The sequence below is a fragment of the Synchiropus splendidus genome, chromosome 1, assembly GCF_027744825.2.
Source record: "Synchiropus splendidus isolate RoL2022-P1 chromosome 1, RoL_Sspl_1.0, whole genome shotgun sequence".
NCBI lineage: Eukaryota > Metazoa > Chordata > Actinopteri > Syngnathiformes > Callionymidae > Synchiropus > Synchiropus splendidus.
In genome coordinates, this window is record NC_071334.1 from 63,462,231 (window position 1) to 63,481,473 (window position 19,243).

A 19,243-nucleotide genomic window follows, 5' to 3' on the forward strand; every position below is an offset into this window, starting at 1 on the left:
TAGTAGCTAAAACTGAGCCCTATGGCAGTTGAGGAGCTTGGGTCTATTTGGAGACTGAAGACACTAGAGTCTGGAGGGCATGGTGTGTGTGTGGCTGCCACTCGACCTGGCAAATAGCCATTTAAAATGCATATTAAAACAGCAGCATGCAATGGATCAGCAGTCTTGAAAACCCATGCTTTTATTAGGATATCATCTGCAGACAAAGCTTTGAACCTGATGAGAGAGGAACACAAATGAGCCGATTGGCAGAGCAGTTGAGTCTGATGTCCTTCAGGTCGCTCTCATTGTGCGGAGGGTTTCCACAGCCTGGCCTGTGTGAATTTTACATCTTATTTACAAGCTCACAAATGTTCACCAAGTTCCGATGAAAGATGATGCACATCATTGAGAACTGTTTTATTTCCTCCCAACCCGTTTCCTATTCCACATTTCCAAATGAGGTCTTTGTGCAACACGTCTAACATTTCTAGCATCAATAGTGTTCATATATTCACCCAAAATCCCAGACCTGCTGGAAACGTGAGGTGCTTTTCACATTAACCTGGAGGCGCGGACAGCAATGACTAGTATGTCTGTGTTGTGTTTTTGAGACTTGGGTTTGTCATTCAACTGCTATTTCTCTAGTTGATGTCATGAGAAACGGGTGTAGTTTTTGACCAGTAGCGCTGACTGGGCTCACGTGAAACGGACTAAATTTGGTTTTGGCTCAACGCCATTAAAGCACGGGGCTTAAATGTGGTCGTGTATTTACATTGTGTTTGTACAAGTTGCACATCAAATGTCATCGACTTGGTGCAGGTTTTCACTCCTGACTCCAAGCTACTGTAGCATGTCCACGAAGGCGTCAAACTCGTCAATGTTCTTCTCGTACACCGCCAACTTCTCTGGTAGCGAGTCCTGCGGGAACATGGGTTGGAATGACACAAGGCAAACAAAAACAAGGCGTGGAACGAGGGCTGAATCTCACCAGGTCCTCAGCCATTGATTGGGAGCTTATATGCAATGACAGACTCGCCAGCTGAGGAGGGTTTTGGAACTCCCTGTAGAACGTCCCCAAATCCATCGGCAGCAAGTCATCTTTGGAGAAGGCTGGTCGCTATGTGAGCAAGGGCAGCATCACGGAGAACATGGTTTGAAAGTGACCGACGGTTTTCCTAAGGATCTCAGACTGCTCTAGCAGTGCTGCTCGATGGTGTCCCACTCACCATGTCGACCATGACAAAGTCATCTTGTTGGCCGGATCCTTCTTCCGAGCACTGTGAGTGGAGGCTGGTTTGCAGAGGGGAGGAGCAAGGGGGGGACTCTGGGGGCTGTACCTGAACACCAGAGTACATTAGACACCTTCCCCAGCACATTTCCTCGTCTGGTCAACAGTTACTTACCATTGGATCATTCACTTCAGATTCCAATCCCCGCGGGGCTAAAGCAGCAAATGGCAAATCGAGACTTGCCATCACCTGCACAGACTCAGAGCAGTAAATGACCTGTCGGCAGTGACGTCGGAGTGAAGCTTGTTTACCTGTTGATTTGGTTTGTTGACCAAGGCGCCAACCTTCCTGGTGAGGGTGCTGAGGGTCTCGATAGGGTCCGAGGGAGAAACGCTACGTCTTATATCACCTCTTTTCGTGTCTCCACTCCGGGTCAGTTCATCGTCTTCACCGCTGTCAAGACAAACGGACACGGTGAGGATGTTCCACTGCTTGTCCGCCAACACAGTGGCCTGTGTTTACCTGCTGCCAGGTGTGTGGGGAACGTTGTCGGCTGTCAGTTGGGCGTCGGCTGCATGAGTAGGCTGAGCTTGAAGCAACACAGCTCCCCCTTCCTTCCCAGGATGCGCCTGCAAACACGTCCGTGATCACGGATGTTAGCACTGATATATAAACAGAATAAAGTCAACATCCCATGCTGCAATAAAGCACTTTGCACTCGGACATCCAAGTCAATGAAAGACTACGTATAATACAGTTCACCTCGGTGTAATCAGGAAAAAAGGTGAAGAGACATGCGAGTTGGAGAGGGAGGTGTCAAACAGCTCCCTACTGTGCTCCTAGTGTCGGCATGAAGACATGACGTTTCAGGAATCACCTGGTTTGCATTGACAGCAGCATGGCAGAGCTCAGCAGCTCCCACTTGTGGTGGAGTCTGGTAAGACAACCTGGAGCTGTACAGCTACAGACGATGCGATAAAAAGGAAAACAAGTCACATTACACGTCGTGGACAAACAATCAGTGCAACATAAATGACACAAAAACAAAACACGGCATGTGAATGAAGGTGACTTAAATGGCGCATACATCCAGCATGGATTTGACTCATCTCAACCATACGTTCTGCACACAGTTACTGTGCATGTACTTGAGCAAATACAATGGAAAGGAAGGCAGCGAACAGACAGACAGGGATGAAGGCTGTGCACCAGCTGTAACAGACTCACGGTGTGAGAACCAGGAGCCAGTTGGAACTGCAGACTGTCCAGTGGGAGGGGCTTGGACAGTTTAGAGGGAGAAGGACTCAGAGTACAAACACACTGAGGAAACACGTGCCAGGAAGAAGAAGAAGCAGAAAGAACAGAACAGAGTAAGAAGAGCATCAGGAGGAGGCACCAGTGAAAGCAGAACACATTCACACATCTGAAGTGACTCCAGCCAACAGTATCAGAGTGTTGGTGCATGAGTGGATTCTCTGGATCATTCTGCAAGTTACATCCATCCAGCTCACCTGGGAGGGAGGAGAGGTGGAGAAGGAGGTGGTGCAGACCTCCTGAGAATCCTGGACTCCAACCAACAGTCCATCGTCATCGTCAGGTGCTCTGCAGGTGGTCAGCATTTGGTCAGGATGCTCTTGAACTGCTGTGTGTGTGTGTGTGTGTGCGTGTTCAGAGCTCGGCTGTTTCTCACCTATAGTTGCACGGCTGCCCCATGTTGACGGGTCTCTGGGCGCCGGGGGGGTCCACAAAGTGGTCCAGAATGATTCCCATGATTGGAGCCGATGGTTCAAACTGCCTGCAGACGTAGACACACAAAGTGTGAACAATAAGTCAGTGGCAACCACAGCAGAAGAAGGTTGTTTTAAGAGAGAGACGGTGAGGAAGGCGGTGGTCATAGTACTGGGATCAGGAGGCTCCTTCCTGCTGAGGGTGCAGTACCTCATTGCTGGAGTTAACTTTGTCATTACGACGGTCCAGAGGGCGACACAATGCAGTTCAACGTATCAATCTGATTTAGAGCCGACTATACTGAATCCTTTCGGAGCACTCTGGCTTTGTCTTCTGAGTTGTCCTCAGGTTCTCAGGTGTTGTGGGGCGGGGCTGCAGCAGTTAAATAGGCAAACGCCCCCCGTTGTCCTTGTGATCACATGAAGACTTCATTTGTGTCCCCTCTGGGACTTTATTGTGTCAGACGTGTCTTCGGTGTCAAGCTTTTGAGGATGAATGAAGGACGTCACCTGCTGGACATTAAAGCCAAGTTGGTGCGGTAAGCACATGACAGCGTGACAGTCCCGACAGGTGTCCCGACCACTCCCACTCGCACCGACTGAAATCCTGACAATGTGTGGTACATTGAGTGTTATTTCAACCATGACAACACACTGGAACATCAATGGGTTGAATACAAAGCTAAAAGTGTACGTCTTTACCTTCTCCAAGTCCACTGAGCTGAACTTCTCCAAAGTAGATTCTACACAGACAGGAGAGACAAAGCCAGGGTGGGATAACTGAGCCACATGTGCGAGCAGACAGCTGGAGTCCAACTGACCTGTACAGTATGACATAGTCATGGCCCTGCTTCCTGGACAGCTTGTAGGCCGGTGTGACTCTGGTGATGGCCAGCAGAGACTTGAGGAGGACCGACAGACGGTTGTAGACTGTGTATGACACTTTAATGTCCTTGTCACACCTGCTGAGCACAAGCACACCAACTGAGGACAACAACACACTGCTGACTGCTGCACATGCCTCTTCTCTTCACAGGGTTCTCAATTCATTTCATTTTGCAAATGCATTTCACAAGGTTTCATAACATTTCAATTCAGAGCCTTGGCTGCCTTGCTTCATTGAAAACACACTATATTTCCTGGCACTATATCGAAATCTTCTATTTGATCAGTGGTTATATATTTTATTCATCACATAAAAATGAGTGCTTTACTTCTGTGTTGGAAAAAGAAGACTAGCTGTAACTCGCAAATTAAGAAAACAAACGTGGCTTATTTGCTCCCGAACAGACACACAAGTTGCATTCCCAAAGTAGAGTTTAAAATCTGAACTGACTTTTCATTCATCTCCAAACACCAAGTTTCCAGCTCCATGGAATCACCCTGAAAAGACACACATGTTAAGAAGCCATTCATGGTTAAGGAAGAGTTTTGATTTTTAAGCTGCAGATGCATCAATCCTTATTTCTTTCTTCAGCAAATGAATTTCACAAACTCAAGTGTAGCAATGTTTGTATTTAGCAAGTTATATCCCGTTATTAAAGTTTACAAAACGGCCACCAAGCTTGAAACACTAGGTTTACATTGAAATAGTGACAACAAAAAGGACTACAAAAATGGCTGTGGCCACAGCTCCGCTCAAACTGATCAAATACAGCAATATTCGAAGCATTTAGAGCAGCCGAAACACCTGCTTCTTAATAATAGCTAAACTGACTCGTGTCACCTCAGTAAGACATTTGTTGCTGCATTTTAAGATGTGAACTCGAACGCATGTGACGTCGCCCCGCTGCCTCGGTTGGAACTGAATCCACGGAGCCATCACAGCAAAAGAAAAAAAAAAACACTTCTACTACAAGTCACACCATGAAGTCCATCACCAGTGTTGGGGTTATATAAGTACGGTGTGTCTGCAAACTTATGACCCTTTGAGTGAGTTACACGTTGAACTAAAGAAAATCTTTTGTTGAACAAATGGGGTAAAAAAAATATACAAAAAGTAAATGTGTTATTACTCAGCGTGTAATGGAAAAATGACACACTGGGTAAGTTATTTTTACAAATTTACTTGGAAATGGACAGACAGCATTCTTTGACATTTCAGCACCTGTTATGTGTTCATTCAACTCTTAAAATATGCCAAAAATAATAGGGCCCCTTCTGATGCGTTTTACCTCTGAAGTCTTCAATGAAATCTCCACACACATGGAGCGGCCAATGCTTGGCAGCTGACCTGCCAATGCCTTCTTCGCTTCATGGCTCACCTCTGGGATGTCTTTGATTGCCAAATTAAACTAGGTAGAATTAGAACAACAAATGGTTGGAAATCATTTTTTTGAAGAATTGAATTCAAAACCAAAGCTTCAAGAGTTGTACCCAGTCTGAGCCGGTTGGTGATGAGGAGGAGCGTGTGAAAATCTTTTCCCCAAGACGAGCTTGAACTATCACCTGGACAGTCTGCAAACAGGACAAGAGTGAGCTTTTGAAAAGATGTGCTCGAAATCACATTTATATAGAAAAATCCACCGCATATTCCATCATGTGACCTTGTATGAATCATGTAGTTCTGTGCAGATCTGAAAATAGCATTATGTAACATTATTTGTCTTCAATCCTTTGGCTGTTATATTATTGATGTGTTTTTGATTGTGTGCATTGTAAAGATTTAACTCACACCTGTGTTTGTATTTCTCTCTTGTCTTAATGCTGAACCTTTTTAGGGAAAGCATTTGGTGGCCTATTCCTGAACCTGAATAAAACATTCCTCCGGTGTAATGTGGAACACACTGCAATGATGTCAGCTCACCTTTAAGGCAAAAAACTTGATAAACTTGTCCAGGTCTCTCTTATCCTGTGGACTCAGGTCGCTGTCCATGTTGCCACAACCCTGCAATCAGAGTACAAAATTCCCAAGATACGTTTGGCTTCATACGTTTTATTTTAACAGACTAAATGCTCAGTCATCAACTGTAGTGTGTAATAATGCCCTGGACGGGTCATTAAAGTTATGTCAATGCAATGTCTCTTTTAATTCTTCGTAAAGAAAGAGCACAATATCAATAAGTGAACTGGCACGTTATAAAAATGTTTGGGGAAATTTATATCATTTTAACATTACCTGAAGGCCTGAGCGTTACTGTGAATATCAACAAAATATTGAATTTTAAGACAAGAGGGTCAATGTGGAGCTCGCTTGTTGACACCTGCATGAAATGGCTAATTAACGATGCCAAAATATAAAATGCGCATGCTGTTTGCTTTATGTAAAGCGATTCGGTCGTGTTAGCATGCCGCTAATGCTAACTCACAATGCCACGCACTTCGACTTTATCGGATACTTACATGCGAATTTCCGTCACAGATCTGATTCGGCAAAAGCTGTAGCGACAAAATATATCTGGCGGTCACCTGCAGGTTTAAAATTCATGTATGAGCCAAACCGAAAATGAGGACAAGCTTCAACGTTCTGTTTATTTTTCCTCCATGTCGACGTGTTTGTATGTCTTCACTTCCTCACTGGCACTTTCGTTAATCAAGATTCTTGTTATAAAAGATGACATATTGAAAACGTCGCATGATCGGAAAAAAATGAGTTGACTTGTGTGAATTCTACATTAGCCTATTTTATTCGCTTGCTGTTTCATCCAAAATTAAAATTAACTTGAATCTGCTCTGCTGTGATCGAGGTTGCGTTTACTTGGTTTTGTTTTGGCTTGGCGACTGGTTGGAGCTACGCGTTACACGTTGTTATTAAACGTTTGTCTCACGTTCCGTGTTGCTGTTCGGTGACGTGAAATCTTTCGAGGTCTGATTTCATACTTCGACCTAACTCGTACTTTGTTTTTTTTGATCGTAGAGTTCCGTTTAATCGCAGATTATCATTTGTATAGTCAGATGAAAGAAGGCTCGTCTCGGACCGCACACAAGCCGCTCGTCGAAAAGCAACAAGTAAATCATCTTGTTTTTCTTGTTCCATGCACCACAGGACTCACATTCACGAATATGAAGGATTTGCATTTGTTCTCTGTCAGCCGTTTATCCAGCACATCCTTCCTCCTCACAGTCAGGACCCAGGTCTACATGGTTACCGTGGACTCTTCTGTCGACATCATAAATAACCGACAGATTCCTTAGTGACTGAACCAAGAAACATGACAATAAGGCATTGGATTCTAAGAGCGCATTTAATTGAGAACATCAAAGAAGCGAGCAGGGACTGCCGTGACGCGACACGTTCGCCCAAATGACGTCATATATAAAGGCGGAAGTACTTTTGAGGAGGTCACTTGAGAGATTTCTTTTGTGATCGCAAATGTTGCCTGTAACTTTGTGGACAGTTGAAGAAATATACAGTCAGATCAAACACGTTTATATGAATTACGTCAAAAGCAATGCAAGATACCGGATTAAACAAGATGAAATCTATTTCTACATTGACGTAGCTTGCGGAATTGTGACATAGTGACTAAAATTACGTGTTATATGAAAAAAAACATCTGAATCATATGAGGAAATCTTAGCACTCATTCACTCATTGCTGATCAGTGTAAGGGCACTTTAGTGTTGTAAAGCTTTAAGACTCAAATGAGATGAAATGACATGAATTTGTTCTGAAAACTTAGTTCCAAAGATATTTCCGACATGAAGTGTGAAAGTACAAAACAAAGCCAGTTTGAGGTAGGAAGCTAGTGAGTGCATGAGAATGCTGACATATCTTAAAATAAGCAGGTTATAATCTGGGGTGTCGTGATGAGAACTGTGTGGGTTTTGGCAGATGGGCAGCCCATTCACAAGTCTCTGGTCCTTCACACAGCATGGCCATCTCCATCGCAGTCCTCGACTGTGATCTTCTGTTGCATGGCCGAGGTCACAAGACGATGGACCGCTTTGACCTCGACTCTGTATCCGATGACTTTCTTCTGACACAGTTTGGCTTCCCCAGAGACTTCATCCTTTATCTGGTGGAACTGCTGCGAGAGGTAAACCGAGAACATCTCCTCCCGAATGCCAGTTGATTCACACCTTCACTTATCTGCTTGGAACATGCATTCTAGTCTCTCTGCAGACGGACGCAGCGGTCCAGAGCCATCAGTGCCGAGGTCCAAGTGTTAGCTGCTCTGGGCTTCTACACTTCAGGGTCTTTCCAGACATCAATGGGAGACACGATCGGGATCAGCCAGGCTTCCATGTCTCGATGTGTTTCCAACGTGACCAAAGCGCTGGTGGAGAAAGCGCCGCAGTTTATCACCTTCACTGTGTAATCTCCGCTCTAATGGTGTTCTCTGACTCAAAGACATTGTTGTGTATAATATATATATATATATATATATATATATATATATATATATATATATATATATATATATATATATATATATATATATATATATATATATATATATATATATATATATATATATATATATATATATATATATATATATATATGTGCATAAACCATCAGTACATGCAGTAACACTGGCTTCTCGACAGTGATCCGCCCAGCAGAGAGCAATCCTCACTGGAGTTCCAGAAGATGGCAGGCTTCCCTGGAGTTGTTGGTGTGCTGGACTGTGTTCAGGTTTGGATTCCCTTCATGGTCCTTTGCTCCTGAGGTGGGGCCAGCTGACTCAGTCTGACTCTTCACATCCAGGTGGCCATCAAAGCTCCCAACAGCGACGACCCGTCCTACGTGAACAAGAAGGGCTTTCACTCCGTGGGCTGTCAGCTGGTCTGTGACGCTCGAGGGCTGTTGCTCAGTGCAGAGACACACTGGCCCGGCGGCTTAAAAGATATCGAGGTTCTGGAAAAATCAGCTGTGTTCAAGAGGGTGCAGGAGCTGGAGGAGGGCTGGCTGCTAGGTGAGCAGCTATCCTGTCCAGAGTAGCCCTGAGGAGAAGAGTGTGGAAGTTAAGGTCCATTTCCTTCCCAGGTGACTGCCGTTATCCTTTAAGGAAGTGGATGATGACTCCCTTGGACTGTCCGGAATCGCCGGCAGAGTTTGGATACAACCTTGCTCATGCCGCCACCCACGAGATCGTGGACAGAACTTTCCGCGCCATACAGACCAGGTTCAGGTGTTTGGATGGGACGAAAGGATGTCTACAGGTTGGTCATGCGAGTTGGTGACGTTTTATTTGATGGCACGATCATGTGCCAGAGCCCTTCAGTCAGAGTTGGCTGGAGTAGTGCTGACTAGAAGGATGAAGTCTTTCTTCTCATCTGATGTTGCTCTGGTTTGAAGGGCGAATGTAAAACTCTGGTGATATTGCAGGAGCAGCTACAACAGACTGGATAGTCAAACCTTTATACACTTTTAGTTTCATGCTCATTTGAAAATTGAGTTGGTTGTGTATTTTGACTCGACTGACTTGGCGCACTGACTGACAGCATTTAACTAACCTAACTCAAAGGTAATGTGTCCTGAGAGAAGTGTGGCTCCAAATGAAATTTAGAACCAGTCACCCAAGGGGAAAATTTAACACCTCAACAAACAAAGGTTTATATTCATTAGCAAATAGTAGAAATTTTGATTAAAAACAAACTTCCAGCCATTATTCATGTTCCTATCCAGTGGTGAAAGTGTCGTGGACTCATATCGCCTTTTGTGTTGTGTAACAGTGCACTTGCTTGGTCCTACAAAGGTTCGACTCATGATTTCCGTTCTTATGCCCAGTACTCTCCAGAAAGGAGTTCGTCCATCCTGCTGGCCTGCTGCGTCCTTCATAACGCCTCGCTCCAGTCTGGCTTGGACGCCTGGACGCTGGAGAGGACTGACCCTCCCGAGCAGCCGGAGAGTCTCATTCAGAAGCCGGAGGACCGAGACTGCCAGGCGGAGGACCTGCGGAGACAGCTGATACTCAAACACTTCAGCTGAAACGTCACCAGTCAGGCGGAACACAAAGATGCTGATGCAGTTTTTTTATTTAGTTGCTGTATCTACTCTACTGGCTACACTAAAATATCATAGAGATATATGGAGGAACATGCAGGACGTGACACGACACACCCAGAAGACACACAAACCCACGCATTTGAAACATTTCAACATGTCCAGGATGGTAAATATTTGAAGTGTGTTTGGCTTCTCGAACATCTTTGGAAAAAAAGCAAACTTCCCGTTAGAAAACCCCAATTTTGACACAAGACTCCACAGGTTTGGAACACAATACAAAAACAAGGCCCTTATTTACAACTGCACATTTGATCTGTACACTGATGGATTGTGGGATTGAATGACGGGCTGCAGTCACATGGTCTAATTCAATCAATTCAAGGTCAATGGAAAATGTCAAGCTACGTGTTGTTTTTCTAAAGTAAAGGATCATTTTGTTACTTTAAACTTCCTGAAATGTGTCGACCTCCTAAATATGTACAAACTTTCTACAACAACAAGAATAAATACAACACACACTGCTGCTGCATGAACACCGTTAGTTTCTTTGAAAAAAAAAAAAGTCGATGGGTTTGACATGAAAGAGCACAGTGAAGGTCGCTAAATTTAAGAAACGTTTCCATGCAACAGCAGAGGAATTAACACTCAATCGGAATAAGAAGACGAACAACACACCCCAGGTCACACACATATCAAAATATACTCCAAAACACATTTCCTTTTTTTATCGCATAAAATAAATATGCTCTTTTTTGATGCTCAGAATATATTATAAACAGATTCGATAAAAAAAATCAGTACAATTATTTTTTTTGTTGCATAAATAAATATGCTCTTTTTAGATGCTGCAAATATATATTAACACATTTCATTTCAAATATTTCCCATTCTCCACCTGAACCCCAGGAGCACACCTCAACACAGACACCGAGGGTTGTTAAAGGAGATAAGATCCTGGAAACACCGGGGAAAGGGATCTTGAACAGTGAATTGAAAAGCTTTTCTAGTCAAACTTCACTCATTCACAGTGATTGATTTGGTAGGAAAATAGATTGAGTTTTTTTGCCTTTGAGGGGGAGGGTGGTAACTACAGGTGTGATTTCGAGATTAGACAAGCACTTTTTCATATTCAAGTAGAGCGGAGGTGGCACTGTCACGGTGAGGCAGGCCTCGGTCCAGTTGTTGGTGAAAGAAAGATGAGTTTAGCAGTCACACGCTGGTGGGCTTTTGAGGGGTCAGAGGTCAGATGTCATGGGAGGAGAGGCTGGCTGGCTGTCAGAAAATCTCGGAGGAGCCATCTGGATTTGTTTCACTGGAGGAGAGAAGAGAAGAACTTGACCGTGGCTGGTTAATATTCAGGATTTATCAGCCAACCGTATTTCACTGTTCAACATTCGCCCTCCTCGTGCTCGGCTGTTGCTACCTGTGGTATCGTTTGGAGCCAGCGGTCTGGTTGCTATTGGCTTCAGCTGTGTAGCGGCTGATCTGGACCTGGACGTCCGACTGTAACGTCTCGCCGTGTGCCAACGGCGCTGCACTCTCCGCGAGTGGAGAGCCCTCATCGTAGAAGAGCAGGCTGCGAGAGCGGACTGCAACACAAGACGGTGGTGGTGAATCAGAAATCTTCAAGTGGAAACTATTTTGTAGAGTAGTTTGGACCCACCCTGGCTGACGGTGTAGGGGTCAGCTGATGATGGTGAGAGTGGGGAGGGCAGCGTGGAGGGGGGGCTGAAAAAGGAGAGAGGCGAGACGCAGGAGGAGAAGGAGCCCAACACCAGCACGAAACACAAGGCTATCATCTGCAACCAGAGAGAAATTCCACGTTTGAGATTTGATCTGTCTAATGACCAGAAATTTTGCTGGTGACTTTTTACACAAGAACAGCAATAAATTGCTCGGTAAAAACAATAGATCTTTGCCATTGACTATTTCTGCGTCAACTATGTGCATAAATACAACAAAACATGTTATTATTTGATTTATAAGAATTGAAGTATTTATCGAAGCAAAAACAAACTGTCTAATGTGCAAAGTGGTATAACAACTATCATTATCAAGAAATGTAAACTCACCATGATGCATGTTCCTGTCTGGGTTGAGGCCATTTTACTGGATTTCGGGACAACTTTCCCCATAACCAGGGCCTGGAACTTCTGTAGTTGTTGAAGTAGAGACCTGAGGATACAAAGTTACATTCAAATTATATTGTTACTACTATGAAGATAATTGGTTATTCGAATTCACGAAAGGTAATTCAAAAGCATTGAATCCAATAAATGACTTATTCTGTGTTTGTCCAAACCCATTTGACATATTACAATGCTTATTGGGCCTGGAGAGCAGGGTCCTCGTGGTACCTGCAATTACAAGTCATAACCACTAGGGGGAAACAGCAATGTGTGAATTGCACCACATTATTTTTTATTTTACTGTCCTCATAATTAATGTCGTTGCGAAATAATTATTTGCATCCACTGGATACTTTTCTTTTCCCTTTCATGTTAACTTTTATAAGAGAATAATTTCTTACTTCAAGTGGAGGTGAAGCCTCTTGAAAAGATGTCAAAACAAAGAATGATGAAGAATCACTTCAGAATTATTTCTGGAATTCTAGTCGCACATGCACAAATTGAAAGGATGTGTTTTGGATCCATTGGTGGAAACCCTGTTGAATTGTACTCGATTGGTGTGAAAGGGCTGTCGACGGACTGCCTCTCTATTTGTTGGACCCCGAGCTAAAATTGTTCCAGCCCTGACTTGCCAGGATGACGCGTTCAGAACCGCTAATAACTGCATGAGAGACAATTTTGGGAGCCAGACGTTTGAAAAAAAGCTTCAGAGACTTATAAATTTATAAGTGACTCTGTGAGCCGTGTTTACCAAACCCTGCCAAGTCATTGTTCCTGTGCGTGAATGATGAAAGCTGCCTGTTCGCTGGCAGGTTTAATGACAGACCAGCGCCGCCGCACAGATCTGCAGCCCCAGACTGCATCCCACCACACCTACCCGACCCCCCCTGAGCCCCCCACAGAGAGCTTTCGGAAAGGATCTGAAACTGAACCAGACTAACTTTCTTAGTGGCACATTTTTCATTTGAATTTCAACCCAGTGAGAGATGAACATGAGCTGAAGTGACTAACTCTTTTATTCGGCATGTAGGTAAGAAACGTAATTGTTCAGCAGCACAGAGGAGTAAAAATGACTGAGAACTCAAAATCATTTGCGCTAGCGCATCAGGAAAGACACATCTGGGGCAACAGTGTCCTTTACCTGGTTGCTGTCTTGTTTGTGTACGTGGGCAGAAGCCTCTCAAACCGTATCTGGCATTCAAAATATACCTCTTGTGTTCAAAAGAGCTAGACTTTTCATAATTTTATTTCATATTTTAGAAAAATCTTAAAGTTTTTTTTCCACTTCATGTGTTAAATTTGAGCTTTATATTGCAGCTGCTTTGTTTGCAGATGGTAAAAGGTGAATTTAATCTATTCACAAACCAAACAAAAATCTTGTTAAATGTAACCTTTGCAATTTTATTACATATATTTCTTAAATATGATAAAATAATCAATTTCTGCTATGACATCACAGGCTTCATATATGTTACTCGACTATATATCATTTTTAATGTCTTTATCTTTAAAGATTCTCCATGCAAATAATAAATATTGGAAGGCCTTTTTAAGTGGTCAATATCAATCAACATTATTATTACTCAAAATACTTTTATAATATACTATACGTTGAGGGAAAAGCCATTTGTAAAAAGCATCAGTGAATAAAATGATTTGAAAAGGAATAAAAATAAGAGGAAAAGAGGCATTTCTTTCATATCTTTGACCTCATGAAGGCCTGATGTATACAGACAAAGAGCTGCATGTGGGGAGAACACCACTGGTTGAGTGGAACCTCACCTGTTGGCGGTCTCCAGGTTCTCAACCTTCCTCCACAGGTCGCTGTTTTCTGACGTGTAGCTCTCCACTCTGACACATGAGAAGAATTGGAATGAATAAATGTATAACTCCACAGTGTTCAAACGTGTCGTGTCAATTCACACTGCGATAACTTATAATGGACAAGCTACCAGTACGACGACAGGTCGCTGACTGGACCAGCACCCTAAACTGGCCACTGAGGAACAAAAGTCACACCATCTGTAAAGAGCACCCGTCTCCTCCTGAGTTCTGTTTCAATACGTCTTTTCAAAGTGAAAATCCATCCTGCTGTTATGGGAATGAGGAATAATCCCTTAATCTCATCCGATGAAAAGCCTGAGAGCAGTAATGTTCGGATGAGACTCCTCTCACCTTCTGCTATTAGAAGTGTATATTTAGATATGAATGGCAACAAAGCAAGCAATGAAACCTGTGGACTCTTTTGTCACCTCTATACGGCATATGAGGCTCCATAAGCCCTGCAGTCCTGAACAAAGGTTCTGACGGGGTCAGTGGTCTGCTGGGACATGCGTGCTGTCCATCTGGAGACAACTTGCTCTGCATGTGTTGTACACAAACCCCATTGCCACTTTTTGCAGACTCGGCTCTTCCTATTGTTATGAAAAACATTTTCATGAACTTCAGTTTTCATTGAACTTTGTTGTTTCCAGATGATTTCACAATAATGGCTGACAGACGATCAGTTTCAAATGTGAGTTGGTACCTCCGCTGATGCTGACAGGTAAAATGTCTCTGTCTTGTAGGGACCAACTGTTAAAGAGACACACCTCAACAGGATTACTTGAGGGAGACAGTGGGAAATGGTTACGGGTCGTGTGCTTAATGACGTGAAATATGTAAATATAATAAGATATACTTATGTAATTATATGTAAATATAATAAGATATGCTTTCTAAGTCAGAGATGTTCTTCCAGAGCAGGGCGTCCTTCTCTACTTCTGTTTATTATTTCTTCATTTCTTCTGGCTTCCATTTTCACATATTCTTTGCTTTTTTTTAAACTTTTTTTCTTACATATTAAACAGGGACCTCAAACAACTTTATATTTATTCATATAAAACACATAGATTTAGATGCTCCATCACCCTGGAAAATGAAGGTGGCCGCCCTGAACATGACTGGGACCATGTTATATATATGAACCGGGTCCTCCAGTGTTCAAATATGGAGTCAGTCTTCGAGTGAGACATGTTGATCTTCTGCGTCTAACCAGACACAGTCATTTCTCCAGAAAGCCACCAGACTCCACTCACAAGTGTCATTTAACCTCATAAAGCATCCGAAAAAAACAAACTTCAAACTCGACTGAAAATAAATAAGAAGCCCGAACGGCCTCTGTTGAGGTTTCTTCTGTCAGCAGCTCTGGTTTGCTGGAAATAAACTATAAATCACAAGAAAAGCAGCGCTCCTGTTAGTCAGCCCGAATTTAGAGATGAAATCACCGTTCTTCTCCTCATCGAGTCACAAGCGCTTTTTTCTGACCTTTTTCAGGCCTGTTACAACAGCTGGTGTTCTGACAATGATGGCATCGACTCAAAGAGCCAGTTGAGCTTGCAAATGAATGAAGGATCAGAGAAGTTACTCACTTTTTTTCCAGACATTCAACATACTCTTTCTTCTTCCTCCGACTCTCCTGAGCAGAAATCTGAAAAAAGACGATAAGAGGAAGACATTAATCTTCCTCAATAATGATTTGATCATTTTCTGAGGTTTAGTTCAGGAGTCGTGGGTCAGTCTGTCCCAGTTATTACAGAGCACAAATACAAAGAGGTGTCACTGAGACCATCAAACCAGAGACCAAGTCCATGACCAAGACTGTGAGGGTCAAAGACCAAGAACAAGAGCAAAGTGAATACAGAACCAACCACTGCTGTCCCAATGGAAGCATTTCAGTTCTTGATTTATGATGCAGTAAGACATTAATCTGTCCATATAGCTAATAGATATATGCATCTGAATGATGTATTCAGTCTGGTCTCGGTCTTGCACACCTCACTGGTCTAGGACTTGGACTTGGTCTCTTTATGCTTTGGTCTCTGCCTCTAGTTAGGTGTTCTGTTTTTTGCAGTTGGACCCTTGACTCTGACCTTATTTTTGATCTTTCGTCGGACTCTCTTCAGTGCTTTCTCCTCACTCTTGGTGAGCGGGAGTTTGTTGGGAACTGGGTAACCCTCTGCAACCAGAGTCCTCTTCTCCTCCTCTGTCAGCATGAGGGGCCCCGACCCCTGCAGCTTCTGCACACACATAGATCTGCGTTACACACAACAGGGGGATGCTTCTGTCGGACAGCAGGGCACGTGTGGTTGTGTACATGTGCGGCCGTGAGCAGCGGCGAGGAGGAGATGGCTGTGGACGAGGAAGACGAAGAGGGCCGACCTCCAGGCCTCTGCTGTGGCTGGGGTGAGGAGGGTGGCAGAGCAAGATGTGGGGAGGAGGGGGGGAGGGAGCCGTCGCTGTCGCCGTGGTTACTGCTAGGAGGGGTCGGGGGCAACTGGAGAGCGTCATCTGAGGAAGCGCAAAGAAGGAGAATCTGACCATCAGGTGGCTCACAGAGAAAATGACGTGAAAGTTATTGGCAAATGAATGTACCAGTCGGCAGGCTGAGGAACTGCTCCAGCTCTTTGGGTTCATCTTTTATCATCACCATCTTATCGTCCACTAGATGTCGCTCCTGTGAACACCAACCCAGGTGAGCAACACTTCTCACCATCTGATGCTTTTAGGCCTGACTCACCGCGTGCTTCCATCCTCTGTGCGGAGGCGGAGGGCTCAGTACGAGCGGAGGACCTTCGATCGGCGGCGGCTCCAACTGCTGGCTTGCATCCGACTCCTCCTGCTTGACCAAGATGGCCGTCAGGTCCTGACTGAAGTTCCATTCAAACTCTGGCAGGGCACAGAAATGATTAATTCATGCATTGCTTATAAGGGCCCTGGCACTTTGGAGGAGCTAGCTGTGGTTGACTGGACACAAAACATACAAAACGCTCTCCCGTAAAACTGCTTTTTCCTTAGAAACCGCCTCTAAGCTGCCTAGCAACAGTTCCCACTGAGAAAGGCTGGACTTCTCTGAGGCGAGTGAAGTCGTTCACCTGGCTGAAGCACATTAATCCCAGCACACTCCAAACAAATGAAAAGCAAACAACACATTTTTTACTGAATTAGTCATTCTTAAAACGACTTTTACTCTTTGACTTTTATACAACCGCACAGCTGATCTTTTTAGTAATTTTTAGAGCATCTGCCCTGTTTTAATTTGATGTATTTATTGTTTTTAGTATCTGTTTTGTCCTGATTTTACAGTTGGGCAGCATTTAGTGACAATCTTGTATTGCTTCTTAGGTGCTTTATGAATAAATATGGTATGGTATGGTATAGTAACCATCAGATGACTGCGCCTGTCTTAACTTTGATTTTAGTGGTACGCAGATTCCTATATTTTGAAACATGTAATTCATGTTTTTACAATGAATATATCTTGATGAATCAATATTTCACACCAGGATGATCAAATTTCAGTTGAATCTGTCCATCAGCTGGAACTGCTCCAGTGATGAGTGAACTCTTTGTTGCATTAAATGCACAGAACGGCATTTTTGGGTTTCTGTCCTGAAGCATTTTAGTTTCCTTCATCATAGACGTTTTGGTCATGAGAACACAATGTAGAATGTGGCGGAAGTGTAGACTGAACACTGCTCCCTTCAGAAAGAAAGTTTACATGGTATTTTCCAGCATTATTACGATCAGGAAATAGTTTTTGCTGGAATTAATTCATCAAAATTCTTCTCTTAAGATCGCTCTTTTTTCCCCCATCATATTTTCGTTTACAAAACAATTTTCCCACATTACTTTTTTTTTATTCAGGAATATATTCTTTCATTTGTAAAACACTTTTGTGTCAACATTTTATTTATGTGTAACCAAAGACTCTCGGGTTTTAGGCTGGCAACATGAGTGAATGAACTGCCGCCCGAGGGCTGCAGGACCAGTTGGATCCACATGATTCATGTTACTGTTACGATGGACCAGACTTCGCAACAGGACCATGAGGTGCCCTTCTCCTGGCTTCAAGCTTGTTAAACCTGCATCCTTGTTAACTCGGAGCCGGATTGACGGCGACTAACAAAGCTCTCAGAGGGGCTTAAAGTGGACCGTAAAATAGATGATGAGGCATCAAGAAAGCAACAACGCTCTTCTGTTACTGCCTCGCCTCACGGTTAAGGTTCCGTGTCTGCTTCTATTTACTAGTTGTCTCATGACGCCATCAATACAGGTGAGAAAATCCTGCACGGCTTGATGGCGGCTGGTTCTAGGCACAGTCCTGCGGGTTGATGGAGGAGGGTAGGCGACTGTGTTTGATCCCAGCGGGACAGGAGCAGTATTAAAACAATAGCTGGAGCAGCTCAGTGGGAGCAGGCATAAAACACCCCCTACGCTTCGGCGGAAAGACCACAACTATATTACATTGGCAATTTCAGCTCTGAAAGATTCTGCATCATCACTCTCACAGCTGAAAGCACACGTGCATGAGAGAGCTGTGCAAAGAACATCCAGGAGGAGGAACAAAGCAAAGTGAAAGCAGACTGTTATGCAGGAACCAACACTGAAGTCCGATTTCACTGAAAGTAAAACATCGCTTGTTTATTCGCTCATTTCAACTGCAAACAGGTTGCAGAGGAAACAGCTTCATCCAGGATTTTTTTTCAAAATCTGCTTTTCTTTTCATGCAAATAAAGTTTGGAGGGACATGTTGAGCCTCATAAAAAATCAGGTATGAATCGTTTTTTTTTTTTGGCTGAAAAGTTCACAAACATTTATTACACGATGATTCATCCTCAAGCAGGTAGGTGCAGCTACCCTGCCACGTGAGAGGCTCTGGTTTGGGGCAATGCTCAGCATTTCGACGGAAACTGTTACTATTATGAGTTTCAATAGGAGTGAGCTTAACAAACCTAGATGGAGAACATGTTGATCTGGAAGATATTGTTGTATTGTGGGCGTTTGGAATATTTTGCATGGAGTTTGTTGTTATCATGTTCTCCCCGTGGATTTTCTCCAGGTACTCCGGTTTCCTCCCACAGCCCAAAAACATGTTCACTAGGTGAATTGTGATGGACTGGCGACCTGTCCAGGGCTCCACCACTCCCCACAACCCTCAACGCGCTGGTTCAGTGACGATGGATGAATGCTAATATATGTTTGTTATTTCATTTTTATTTCCAGCACTTGGTGAAAAAAAAAAAAAATAAAAAAAAAAATATATATATATATATATATATATATATATATATATATATAAAATAAAACAGAAATAATAAACGTTTAAAGTTGAGGTGTATTATACTAGAAATGATCATAATCACAATGATAGCACAAACACAATGAATGCTTCCAAGCATGAAAAATTGCTGTTTTTAGCAAAATGTAATGTAAAGCACCATCCACAAGTGCAGGAATCTG

General features: G+C 43.5%; 3 protein-coding genes across 8 annotated transcripts in view; 1 reads left to right on the forward strand and 2 right to left on the reverse strand.

Annotated features, from left to right (window-relative positions):
* Window positions 1-156: 156 nt before the first annotated feature.
* On the reverse strand, window positions 157-7,096 carry atg13 (ATG13 autophagy related 13 homolog (S. cerevisiae)). Of its 5 annotated transcripts, XM_053863060.1 has the most exons (19): window positions 6,931-7,087; window positions 6,281-6,346; window positions 5,745-5,825; window positions 5,315-5,395; window positions 5,113-5,232; window positions 4,275-4,321; window positions 3,760-3,903; window positions 3,641-3,681; window positions 3,449-3,545; window positions 2,902-3,006; window positions 2,723-2,813; window positions 2,439-2,531; window positions 2,089-2,172; window positions 1,734-1,840; window positions 1,523-1,664; window positions 1,386-1,460; window positions 1,209-1,319; window positions 971-1,099; window positions 157-900 (listed from the first exon to the last, which is right to left on the reverse strand). In XM_053863060.1, exons 3-19 carry the CDS (start codon window positions 5,811-5,813, stop codon window positions 823-825), a joined length of 1,614 nt encoding a protein of 537 aa, XP_053719035.1. In that variant the 5' UTR covers window positions 5,814-5,825; window positions 6,281-6,346; window positions 6,931-7,087; the 3' UTR covers window positions 157-822. The 5 variants fall into 5 exon arrangements, with proteins under 5 accessions (XP_053719035.1, XP_053719026.1, XP_053719044.1 ...); XM_053863051.1 differs by lacking the exon at window positions 6,281-6,346 and having other exon boundaries at window positions 6,931-7,096; XM_053863069.1 differs by lacking the exon at window positions 6,931-7,087 and having other exon boundaries at window positions 3,760-3,900; window positions 6,281-6,831.
* harbi1 (harbinger transposase derived 1) lies at window positions 6,636-9,877 on the forward strand. 2 transcript variants are annotated; one of them, XM_053863123.1, is made up of 8 exons: window positions 6,644-6,743; window positions 6,829-6,886; window positions 7,752-7,917; window positions 7,993-8,195; window positions 8,432-8,519; window positions 8,592-8,799; window positions 8,871-9,046; window positions 9,615-9,877. In XM_053863123.1, the coding sequence occupies exons 3-8, from the start codon at window positions 7,753-7,755 to the stop codon at window positions 9,813-9,815; spliced, it is 1,041 nt and encodes a 346-aa protein (XP_053719098.1). In that variant the 5' UTR covers window positions 6,644-6,743; window positions 6,829-6,886; window position 7,752; the 3' UTR covers window positions 9,816-9,877. The 2 variants fall into 2 exon arrangements, with proteins under 2 accessions (XP_053719088.1, XP_053719098.1); XM_053863113.1 differs by having other exon boundaries at window positions 6,636-6,886.
* The window catches only part of creb3l1 (cAMP responsive element binding protein 3-like 1), a 22,214-nt gene continuing 12,801 nt past the window's right edge, over window positions 9,831-19,243 (reverse strand). The window contains exons 4-13 of the mRNA XM_053863100.1: window positions 16,521-16,669; window positions 16,376-16,457; window positions 16,098-16,291; window positions 15,874-16,020; window positions 15,373-15,431; window positions 13,745-13,813; window positions 11,906-12,008; window positions 11,497-11,632; window positions 11,257-11,422; window positions 9,831-11,145 (exon numbers count right to left, since the gene is read on the reverse strand). Of these exons, the coding sequence (XP_053719075.1) occupies window positions 11,109-11,145; window positions 11,257-11,422; window positions 11,497-11,632; window positions 11,906-12,008; window positions 13,745-13,813; window positions 15,373-15,431; window positions 15,874-16,020; window positions 16,098-16,291; window positions 16,376-16,457; window positions 16,521-16,669 (1,142 nt within the window). The 3' untranslated portion in view covers window positions 9,831-11,108. The remainder of the gene's footprint in view (window positions 11,146-11,256; window positions 11,423-11,496; window positions 11,633-11,905; window positions 12,009-13,744; window positions 13,814-15,372; window positions 15,432-15,873; window positions 16,021-16,097; window positions 16,292-16,375; window positions 16,458-16,520; window positions 16,670-19,243) is intronic.

What these genes read in the sequence shown, in the direction of transcription:
- atg13 (XM_053863051.1), bottom strand. Translation starts at nt 5,813, where the DNA reads ATGGACAGCGACCTGAGTCCACAGGATAAGAGAGACCTGGACAAGTTT. An exon ending in TTTCATTGAAGACTTCAGAG is followed by an intron (nt 4,322 to 5,112) that starts GTAAAACGCATC and finishes GTGTCTTTTCAG; the next exon opens with GGTGATTCCATGGAGCTGGA. An exon ending in TCAACAAACCAAATCAACAG is followed by an intron (nt 1,461 to 1,522) that starts GTAAACAAGCTT and finishes GAGTCTGTGCAG; the next exon opens with GTGATGGCAAGTCTCGATTT.
- harbi1 (XM_053863113.1), top strand. Translation starts at nt 7,753, where the DNA reads ATGGCCATCTCCATCGCAGTCCTCGACTGTGATCTTCTGTTGCATGGC. An exon ending in TGGTGGAACTGCTGCGAGAG is followed by an intron (nt 7,918 to 7,992) that starts GTAAACCGAGAA and finishes CATGCATTCTAG; the next exon opens with TCTCTCTGCAGACGGACGCA. An exon ending in GTGTGCTGGACTGTGTTCAG is followed by an intron (nt 8,520 to 8,591) that starts GTTTGGATTCCC and finishes CTTCACATCCAG; the next exon opens with GTGGCCATCAAAGCTCCCAA.